The following is an 11697-nucleotide window of genomic DNA, read 5'->3' as shown; positions in this document are numbered from 1 at the left end:
GTAGAATCCTGGCTTTGTCACTGACTAGCTGTGTAGCTTGGCAAACTCACTTAACCTTTCTGTATCTTATTTTCCTCATTTATAAAATGAATAGAATAGTACTACCAACGTCAGAGGATTTTTAGAAAGATTAAATGAGTTAATATATGTACAACATTTAGAACAGTGCTTAGTATTTGGTCAGCACCAAGAATTTATTACCATTTTAATACATTTTCAGAATGACTAGCTAGTTTTTCCAGCACCATATATTGAATAATCTTTCTCCTATTTTACTTGAAAGGTTTCTCTTATCATATTAAATCAAATTTCTCTGTAGTTTGATCTGTTTTTGAATTTCCATTGGTTAGTCTTTTCTGATGCTAGCACCAAATTGTTTTAATTATGTAATATATTTAATACTTGATAAGAAAGGGCCACTCATTTTACCTTTTTCATATTTTAACTTTCTCCCCTCTGCATTAATTCTTCTAGATAACTTTAATAATCTTCTAACTCCCCACCCCAATGCTGAAATGTAGCTGGGCATTTTACTGAGATTAAGTTAGATTGATAGATTATATTGGGCAAAATGGTCATATTTACAATCTGAGTTTTCCAATCTAAAGTATGCATTATAACTGTTTATGCAAGTCTTAATTTATGCCTCTTAGCAGACTTTATTTTTCTTCACAGATATAGCACATTTAAAAAGCTTGTTTCTAGGTGCTTTTGTTTCCTATTGCTGTATATAGGATTTCTAATAACTCCTTTTATTTACTATTATTATTTTTAGACTGAGGTGACATGATTTAAAACATTATATAAGTTTCATGTGTACAAGAGTGTTTCTACTTCTCTATACACTACAGCATGCTCACCACCAAAAGTTTAGTTTTCTTCCTAACACAGTTGTAGCCATTTATCCATTTGGTCCTCCCCCACCCCCCACCCCGCAACTGGAAGCTACTAATTTTTTCCCTGTATCTATGCATTTGTATTTTTTTGTCCAGTTTGTTTTTTTCATTTTGCTTTTATTAGTTTTTTATGTTCCACACATTAAGTGAAATCATAGGGTATTTGTCTTTCTCTGTCTTATTTCACTTAGTATAATATCCCCAAGGTCCATCTCACAAATAGCAAGATTTCACATTTTTTGGTGGCTTAGTAGTATTCCACTGTATATGCATACGTGTGTACTAAGTTGCTTCAGTTATGTCTGACTTTTTGCAACCCTATGGACTGTAGCCTGCCAGGTTCCCCTGTCTGGGGGATTCTTCAGGCAAGAATACTGGAGTGGGTAGCCATTCCCTTCTCCAGGGGATCTTCCTGATCAAGGGATGGAACCACATCTCTTATGTCTCCTGCACAGGCAGGCAGGTTTCTTTACCACTAGCACCACCTGGGAAGCCCTCTACTGTGTATATATACCACTTATTCTTCATCCATTCTTGGCTATATCTTGGCTATTGTAAATAACAGCACAAGGGTTCATTTATCTTTTCAAATTAGTGTTTTTATATTGTTTGGATATACGCCCAGAAGTAGGATGGATGAATCATATGGTAGTTCTTTTCTTAATTTGCTGAAGAATCCCCATACTGTTTTCCAAAGTGGGTGTACCAATTTAATTCCCATCAATAGTGCACAAAGATTTCCTTTGCTCTACTTCCTTGCCAAAATGTGTTATTTCTTGTCTTTTTTATAATATTCTGGAGGCTAATTACTTCACAACATTTCAGTGGGTTTTGTCATACATTGATATGAATCAGCCATAGATTTACACTTATTCCCCATCCCGATCCCCCCTCCCACCTCCCTCTTCACCCGACTCCTCTGGGTCTTCCCAGTGCACCAGGCCCGAGCACTAATATTCTTTTTTAAAAAAATAATTTTTATTTATTTATTTTTGGCTATGTTGGATCTTCGTTGCTGCATGGGTTTTATTCTATATCTTGGCTATTGTATCTTGGTTGCCATATCTTGGTTATTGTAAGTAACAGCACAAGGGTTCATTTATCTTTTCAAATTAGTGTTTTTATATTGTTTGGATATACGCCCAGAAGTGGGATGGATGAATCATATGGTAGTTCTATTCTTAATTTGCTGTAGAATCCCCATACTGTTTTCCAAAGTGGTTGTACCAATTTAATTCCCACCAATAGTGCACAAAGATTTCCTTTGCTCTACTTCCTTGCCAAAATGTGTTATTTCTTGTCTTTTTTATAATATTCTTTTAAAAAAATAATTTTTATTTATTTATTTTTGGCTATGTTGGATCTTCGTTGCTGCATGGGCTTTATTTTAGTTGCAGACTGGGGGCTACTCTTGGTTTCAGTGTGGGGGCCTCTCATTGTGGTGGCTTCTCCTATTGCAGAACATAGGCTCTAGGGCACGTGGGCCCAGTAGTTGTGGTTCTTGGGCCCTAGAACATTGGCTCAGTAGTTGTGGCCCACAGGCATGTGGGATCTTCCTGGACCAGGGATTGAACCCATGTCTCCTGCTTTGGCAGGCAGACTCTTTACCACTTAGTTACCAGAGAAACCCCTATAATAGTCATTCTGACCAGTGTGGTGATATCTCATTGTGGTTTTGATTTGCATTTTCCTAATAATTAGTGACATTGAGCATCTTTCCATGTACCTATTGGTCATTTGTGTATCTTTTTTGGAAAATATCTATCTAGTTGTTTTGCCCATTTTTAAATGGGTTGTTTGTGTTTTGTTGTTGTAGTTTGAGTCATATGAGTTCTTTATATATTTTGGATATTAAACTCTATTGGATACATCATTTGCAAATATTTTCTCCCATTCAATTGGTTGTCTTTTCTTTTTGCTGACAGTTTCCTTTGTTGTGCACAAGTTTTTCAGCACTTGTCATACCAATTATTTTTGCTTTTGTTTTCCTTGCCTGAAGAGACATATATAGAAAGATGTTGCTAAGACTGATGTCAAGAAATGTATTGCCTATGTTTTATTTTAGGAATTTTGTAGTTTCAGGTCTTATATTCAAGTCTTTAATCCACTTTGAGTTGATTTTTGTATAAGACAAAGGTCTAGTTTTATTTCTTTCATGCAACTGTTTATGGAACATTATTGAATAGACTATCTTTTCTCTATCGCACGTTTTTTGTTCTTTGCTATAAGTTAATTGCCTATGTATGTGTAAGTTACTTCTGGGCTCTCAATTCTGTTTCATCACTCTATGTATCTGCTTTTCTGCCAATACCATACTGCCTAGATCACTATAACTTTGACACATAATTTGAAATCAGGGAGTGTACTATCTCTAGCTTTATTCTTTTTTTCTCAGGATCATTTTGGCTATTCAGTGTTTTCTGGTTCCATATAAATTTTAGAATCTTTTTCTTTTTCTGTGAAAAATGTTGAAATTTTGATAGAGATTACATTGAATCTGTAGATTGCTTTAGGTAATAAGGACATTTTAACAATGTTAATTCTTCCAATCCATGAGTATGGAATATTTTTCCACTTATTGTGTTTTCAATTTAATAATGTATGATAGTTTTCAGGTCTTTCATCTCCTTGTTTAAATTTATCCCCAGGCATTTTTTCATTTTTGTTGAGATTGTAAATGGGATTGTTTTCTTAATTTTTCTTTCTGTTAGCTCTTTTTTAGTGTATAGAAAGGCAACAGGCTTTTGTATATTGGGTTTGTATCCTTCAACTTTATTGTATTTGTTATTTCTAATAGTTTCTGGTGGAGCCTTTAGGGTTTTGTCATCTGCAAATATTGACAATTTTACTTCTTCCTTTCCAATTTGGTTGCTTTTTTTCTTGCCTAATTGCTCTGGCTAGGACTTTCAATCCTCTTCTGAATAAGAATGGTGCACCTGGGAATCCTTGTTTTGTTCCTGGTTTTAGTGGGGGTGGTTTTCAGGTTTTTAATCATTAAATTTGGTGTTAGCTGTGGGCTTGTCATATATGGCTTTTATCATGTCTAGGTACATCCCTTCTCTACCCACTTTATTGAGTGTTTTTTAATTTTTAATCACAAATGGGTGTTGAATATTGTTGAATGCTTTTTCTGCATCTATTGAGATGATCATATGGTTTTTAATCCTCCATTTTGTTAATGTGATGTAGCATGCTGATTGATTTGCAGGCATTGAATCTTCCTTGCATTCCTGGAATAAATCCCACTTGATTATGGTTTATAATTCTTTTGATATATTGTTATTATGTGTCTTGGAAAAGGTCTTCTTGCATTAAAGTAAGTAGGTTTTCTCTTTACCTCATGGACTTATATATCCACCTCCTTCCCCACGTTTTGCACTGGCATTCTTTGGCATTGCCTTGCCAAAGAATGCTCAAACTACTGCACAATTGCACTCATCTCACATGCTAGCAAAGTAATGCTCAAAATTCTCCAGGCCAGGCTTCAACAATACGTGAACCGTGAACTACCAATTGTTCAAGCTGGTTTTAGAAAAGGCAGAGGAATCAGAGATCAAATTGCCAACATCTGCTGGATCATCAGAAAAGTAAGAGAGTTCCAGAAAAACATCTATTTCTGCTTTATTGACTATGCCAGAGCCTTTGATTGTGTGGATCACAATAAACTGTGGAAAGAGTTGGGGAAGAGATGGGAATACCAGACCATCTGACCTGCCTCTTGAGAAATCTGTATGCAGGTTAGCAAGAAACAGTTATAACTGGACATGGAACAACAGACTGGTTCCAAATAGGAAAGGGAGTACATCAAGGCTCTATATTGTCACCCTGCTTATTTAACTTATATGCAGAGTACATCATGAGAAATGCTGGACTGGATGAAGCACAAGCTGGAATCAAGACTGCTGGGAGAAATATCAATAACCTCAGATATGCAGATGACACCACTCTTATGGCAGAAAGTGAAGAAGAACTGAAGAGCCTCTTGATGAAAGTGAAAGAAGAGAGTGAAAAAGTTGGCTTAAAGCTCAACATTCAGAAAACTAAGATCATGGCATCTGGTCCCATCACTTCATGGCAAATAGATGGGGAAACAGTGGAAACAGTGACTGACTTTATTTTGGGGGGCTCCAAAATCACTGCAGATGGAGATTGCAGCCATGAAATTAAAAGATGCTTGCTCCTTGGAAGGAAAGTTATGATCAACTTAGACAGCATATTAAAAAGCAGAGACTACTTTGCCAACAAAGGTCCATCTAGTCAAGGCTATGGTTTTTCCAGTAGTCATATATGGATGTGAGAGTTGGACTATAAAGAAAGCTGAGTGCTAAAGATTTGATGCTTTTGAACTGTGGTATTGGAGAAGACTCTTGAGAGTCCCTTGGACAGCAGGGAGATCCAACCAGTCCATCCTAAAGGAAATCAGTCCTGAATATTCATTGGAAGGACTGATGTTGAAGCTGAAACTCCAATACTTTGGGTACCTGATGCGAAGAACTGACTTATTTGAAAAGACTCTGATGCTGGGAAAGATTGAAGGCGGGAGGAGAAGGGGACGACAGAGGTTGAGATGGTTGGATGGCATCACCGACTCACTGGACATGAATTTGAGTAAACTCTGGGAGTTGGTGGTGGACATGGAGGCCTGGTGTGCTGTAGTCCATGGGGTCGCAAAGAATTGGACATGACTGAGCAAGTTCTCAGCTATCATTTGCTTAATAAACTCTGCTCCCTTCTCCTCCCGGGATATCCATTATCCTATTATCAACCTTCCTGAAAAGCACTGGAGAGTTCTTATAGAATTGCGACTGAACTGAAATTAACTGAAATATCTTATTTCCCTTTTCTCTTCTACAGGTGTCATTTCTAGATTTTTATCTTCAAGCTAACTCTCTGTTCCATAACGTCTGCTCTATTAACAATGCTTTTTAATGTATTTTTCATTTCATTTACTATGTTCCTCAGCTCCAGAATTTCTATGTGATTCTTTTTTAGAGTTCCAGTCTCTTTGGTAAAGTACTCCTTCTGAGTTCATTAAACTGTCTTTATGTGTTTTCTTGTAGCTTGCTGAGCTTCTTCATGACAGCTATTTATCAATTAGATTGCAATATCCCATCACTTGTCTATGGAGAAATATCTTTGTCTCTTTTTGGTGGTATAATGTTATTGTGGTTCTTCATGGTTCTTGATGAACTGTCCCTCTACCTGCACATTGAAGCTAATGTTAGAAGTTAAGAGTCCTTTCTTTTGTTTTCAGGTAGGTGGCACCATAACGCAAGGTTTTGGTCTCTCTTAACTTGAGCTGCCCCTGGTTATATTTGAGAGTTGGCACTTTGCAGTCTTTGCTAAGAGGTGCGGCTCTCTGCCTTTGTTATTGTTCTTGTGGCTCTGGGGTCCTTACTGCCTTGCTTCTGCCAGAGCCACTGTTGTCACCAGGATGGTGGGCTCTTCCCTAGCATCTGTGATCCCGAGTTGCAGGATCTGCTGCTGTGGTGGTGGGTGCTGGGGGGCGGGGAGCGGGCGGTGCACTGAGCTGGGGTCTTGCAGGTGCCTCTACTGTATCTGGTGTTGTAAGGTTTGAGGGCTCCATCATTGCAGATGAAGTGGAGGACAGGCCTCCTGACCACAGCTGTACCAGCAGCCATAGGTAACTGGGTAACAGTTACAATGGGGCCTGGGACCCTATCCCTCGAGCTACTGAGGCATGCATGACTCCAGCTCATCGCCTTCATCTGCAGATACACCTCCCCTTCTGCTATTGGGTTCTCTGAAAATGTGGACTTAGCTGCCATGGTCAAAAGACCGGGATTGCAGGCACCAACTCTGCTGTTCCCTTGGTTCTGCCTCTTCTTTGTGTTTCTGTCTACCCACCTTTAGGTATACAGATGTGTAGAATTCTCCCTTGTCTTGTGTGTTGGGCAGAGGCACCTTTATTAAGTTGTGGATGTTTGACTGGTTGTACAGTGAAGGGAAGAGAGGGTAGCTCCCCAGTCCTCCATATTGCTGATATCACTCTACTCATTTCATTTTTTGATGACAATCAGTATTCAGGAAAGGGGGTGATTTTGCAGATTTTGTTTCATTACTTTTATTTTGCTGATTCCTTTTGTGTCTAACAGCATTCAGTTAATTTTTCTGAGCTTTCCAGTTAATTGTACTGCAAATATTTCTTTCTTTCCAAAACTTATACCTTATATTACTTTTTGTGTTAATAACATAATGACATCAAACATCCTTTTCTAATTTCACTTCGTTGAAACTGCTTTTAGTGCTTCACTGTTAATTATGATGCTGCCTCAGAAATCACTTTCCTCCTCCTTCCCAGATCATGTTATTTCTTATCTTTTTATAATACTGAGTTTTCTTTGAAAGTCAGAATTACATCATGAAATTCTATTATTTTCTCTTCCCTGATCTCTAGAGCTACCTACTGTAACAGATTTATTAATGTCAAATCATTTTTGCATTCATAGGAAAAGCTCCATGATATACTGTTCTTTTATTATGCTGCTAGATTCTATCTGCTATTTTTAAAAGATGCTTGTATTTATGTTTATATTTGGTCATGCTTTTTTATGTGTGTTTTGTCAGATTTTGATATCAGAATCAGGATTTTTTACATAAAAAGCAGGGAAGACTTTCTTCTCTCTCTAGGCCTGAAAAGAGTTTAAATACTATCAGGCAGGATTGAAGGGTGGCTAGGAAATTCTGCTTTGCTCCTGATTTACCATACAGTCTCCTGAAACCCCTCCTCAGTTCATAGCTGATTTATTACTTATAGGGAAAGGCTGTGGCATTTCTAATTTTTCAAAATGTGTAATCCACTGGACACATTTTTCCTATTTTTACTTTAACCACCATCATTCAAAGGTCTCTCCTGGGGTCTACAAAGCAATGAGGAGTGTTGGGGTACAAAAGTTTCAGTCTTGACCCATTTGTTACTACATGTTTGATCGTCAGCAAGTTACTCAGTATTTCAAAGCCTATTTTCATAACTAGGAAATGAGAACAATGACACTACACACCTCAGAGTTTCACTGTAAGGATTACATGAGATAATTACATGCAAAACACTTAAGACATGCTCACAGAGGGATGGAAGAATTTTCTCTGATCCTTGATTCAAAAGCAAGCTCCAAAAATTAAAGAATCAGTAGGGTGGTAGGAAGGCGGAAGGCTGTGTGTATGTACTGTATTGAACAATTAAAAAAATTTAATACCCCCAACACTCACACAATTCTAATAGTTGGTATCATTAGTGTTGCTGACAACTACTACTAAGTCTCCCCAGATTGCTTTTATTGCTTATAGCAGTGTTGCTAAATTTATTTTTTCTTTCCAAGATTCAATTTTAGCCAGATTTTTCTATGACAAGATTAACCTGATTCTCTTATACAGTAGGGGCTTGTCCTTGAAGAATGGGAATGACCATTTTTTAATAACAGAGAAAACAATCTTTAACTTAGCAAGGTTGGGTAGAGTAATAGTTGAGCAGAGTGGAAGAGACAAGTTCAGAGAGAAGAAGACCACATTGCAAAGGCTTTGAACCAATCAGTGGCAGTACTCTGGGTCTTCTACATTTCTGATGTAGATATGACACCCAGATCTCTGGCCAGGTGGGCAGTGGACCACTGCATAGATTATGAGTGTCCATCTCCCAGCAGGTACTCTGCAGACTATGAGATCTGGGTGGGGAGCTTGTGTTCATGAAGCACTTTCTGGAATTTAGCAGGTAGAAAGTAACACACAAAAAAAGGAGACCAGGACTTGGGAATTGGGGTAGACACTCCCCTCAGCCCTCCATACCTTCCCTAGACTGCAAAGGTAGGATGATGGATAAAAATAAATAAGAAAGGGCTTTTGAAATTGTTCTCTTAAAACTGAGGCTGAAATAAGCATGGGTCACTTTCCAAAACCACAGAGACTGTAATGAGAAACATTCTTACCCCTCACTGAACTACAAATCTGCCTACAACATATCATTTATCTAGATGCTTTTCCTCAATTTTAGATTTTAGGGGGAGGGAGGTAGCAGTCACCAACAGGAAGGTTGAAGTGATGTGTTGGGTTGATGGGCCCTTGGTTGCCAGCCAATGTCAGACATAAGAAAAGGCACGGGAATGTTGAGGCAGCAGGACTGAGTGGAAGAAGGGTCAGATTCAGTGCTGGGAGACCTAAGTTCTACTCAAAATCCAGCTCTAACGGTGTCACTGATGGAAAGTTATGCTCAGTACTCCAGAGCAGTTAGTGTCCCCCTGCCCTTATAAGGATCTATACAGTACTAACTCACTTGATGATCTGTCATTATTCCCCAGTGTACAGCAGACTAGCTTGAGGATAGAGATTCTTCTCTCACTTATTAGTGTTTCCCTTTTAGAGCAATGTATCAGTCAGCTTTAGCTGCATAAAACCTTCTACATCTTATGGCTTAAAACTAAAAACATTTATTATTTCTCATAATTCTGTGGCTCATCTGAGGAATACTTATGGTCTGGTCAACGTGATTGGGGCTGGATATAGTCTAGGATACTTCACTCACGTGTCTAGGATGTTGGCGGGCTGGCTGTTCTGGGAGATGGGGCTCAACTGGGATGATTCATTTCTGCTCCACACAGTCTCTCATCCTTCAGTAGGCTAGCCCTGGCTTCTTCACCTGGTGCTCTTGGCTCCACAGAGCATCATGATATAAGTTCCAATGCATGAGCCATCACCAGTCCTCTGCTTGCATCACATTCACTAATGTCCCGTTGGCCAAAGCAAGTTACAAGGCCATAACAGGATTCAAAGGGCAGAGATACAGATTTTACTTCTTGATGGGAGGAGCTGCAACATCACATTGACAGGAGGAATTTGTGGCCATTTTTGCAATCTATTACAAGAACCTTGAACTTTGCTTGGTGTGCGGTGGGTAAGCAAGAATGCTTGTTGCAAGAATTAAGAGGTTAAGAAAAACAAGAATCAAGAGGTAAATAATGAAATAGTGTCATCTTTTAGCTCCTGCCTACCCCCACCCCCCCACCCCCACCACTGGCACATCTACTTTCATGAGGACTGCTTTGTTGAGATCTTTGAACTGGGCCAAAACTTTATCTAGCTGTCAAGAAAGTTTATTGCCCTTGATTTAAATATGATGGCTCCTTGCTGTCTGACAGTTGCAGTTCGCACTGGACCTCTAGACCCTACCCACTTTGATGCTGGAGCTTTTCACACTTTGCTGGATTATGGATTATGTCCACTGGAAAAGAGGACACCCTTTGTCTACCAAATCACCATAGCCTTAGCAGGCTGCCCCTCCTTCTGTCAGTCGCTGCCTCTTGGATCCCCCCTGGTGGCTTCCTCTTGCATAGCCCCACTCAAGGTAAGAAATTCATTATGTGAACCGCCAAAAAGTTGGATGGAATCAAGAGCCTTCAGAGGGAGAGCTCTCAGTGTAGGGGAAAGCTAGAGATGGAAAGAAAAGAAATAAACACACAAAAATTTTTAAGTTACCACCTAGACCTTGTCTTGGTAAGTCCGTGCTTGTTTCACTGTGACTTAGCCCAGAGTAAGGTAAAGCCCCAAAATACAGATAATGCACATAAAAGAGATTTGTGTCTTTAAACGTCAGGGTGCTGGTGGAAAGAAGCAGTGCCATATTCACTGAATAAAAACAGTGGAGTTGGAAAAGGTGAGAGGGCTTCCTGACTGGATCAGCTCGTCTAGGGCCTGGTAGGTCCCCATCACAAAGCCCACGAAGCCCAGGATGCTGATCAGGGTGTCCTTGACGATGGTGACGGGGCTCAGACCCTCTGAGTAGTAGGTGGTGATCTCCAGGAGGGGTGGGATGATGAGGGCCAGGGCACTGCCGCTCAGGGAGCCCACCAGGGAGAGGACCAGGTCCAGGCGGGGGATGAGGATAGCCAAGACGCCTGCAGGAGATGATACAGGATAGATGGAACTTCCTGGGCTTAGCCAAAGTCTTAAAGTTTGCTTTAAAAATCCTCTAATTAAAACATATACCAATTGTTTCTTACACATACAGCTACATAAAGAAAAGCTGAAACTCCTATAATATGGCCAACCACATTCATTAAAGGTTACACATTAAAATTTTAGTGTGTCTCCTTTCAATCATATTTCAAATACAGACATTAATATTATTGAAAAGAAAAACTTTCCCTCTTCCCATTTAGATTCAGTGTTTGGAGGTCTGCGAATTTAACTGACAACAGGCAGATTAACAGGAGGAAAGACAAGGTTGATTTAGGGCTAGGAAGCCTTTATATGGGGTTTCCTAGGCCACACAGTAGTAAAGAATCTGCCTGCCAATTCAGGGGATGCAAGAGATATTCAATCCCTGGGTCAGGAAGATCCCCTGGAAGAGGAAATGGCAATCCATTCCAGTATTCTTGCTTGGAAAATTAAATGGACAGAGGAGTCTGGTGGGCTGCAGTATATGGGGTCACAAAGAGTCGGACATGACTGAGCAACTGAGCACATACACACATACACACAGCCTTCACAGGAACTGGGCCCCTAAACAAGGACAGGGGTTCATACACCCACTTCAAAAGAGGAATGAAAGTGGGGGAGAGCGTCCAAGTTACTTAATTAAATTAGTCTGTGATGACGGTGTCTCTCTGATTGAAAATCTCCCAGAAAGTGGATTTATGGTGCCTGTATTTTTCAAAATATTCTGCTTAATTCACTAAGGACATTTAGATAAGGTTTTTTCCCCATGGCTGCTTGTACTAATGCTTTTAGTTTAAGATAATTTTCATGCCACAGAGGTACATTTCAAATCTCTCCATGTTTAATGATTAAG

The 11697-nt window shown here is 39.4% G+C and overlaps 1 protein-coding gene across 3 annotated transcripts in view; it reads right to left on the bottom strand.

Annotated features, from left to right (window-relative positions):
* Window positions 1-6965: 6965 nt before the first annotated feature.
* The window catches only part of SLC36A2 (solute carrier family 36 member 2), a 62240-nt gene continuing 57508 nt past the window's right edge, over window positions 6966-11697 (bottom strand). For all 3 annotated transcript variants that reach the window (XM_043464917.1, XM_043464919.1, XM_043464918.1), the window contains one exon: window positions 6966-10801. In XM_043464917.1, the coding sequence (XP_043320852.1) occupies window positions 10530-10801 (272 nt within the window). In that variant the 3' untranslated portion in view covers window positions 6966-10529. The remainder of the gene's footprint in view (window positions 10802-11697) is intronic.

Source organism: Cervus canadensis, chromosome 4 (assembly GCF_019320065.1).
Source record: "Cervus canadensis isolate Bull #8, Minnesota chromosome 4, ASM1932006v1, whole genome shotgun sequence".
Classification (NCBI taxonomy): Eukaryota; Metazoa; Chordata; class Mammalia; order Artiodactyla; family Cervidae; genus Cervus; species Cervus canadensis.
This window is presented reverse-complemented; position numbering and strand designations above follow the sequence as displayed.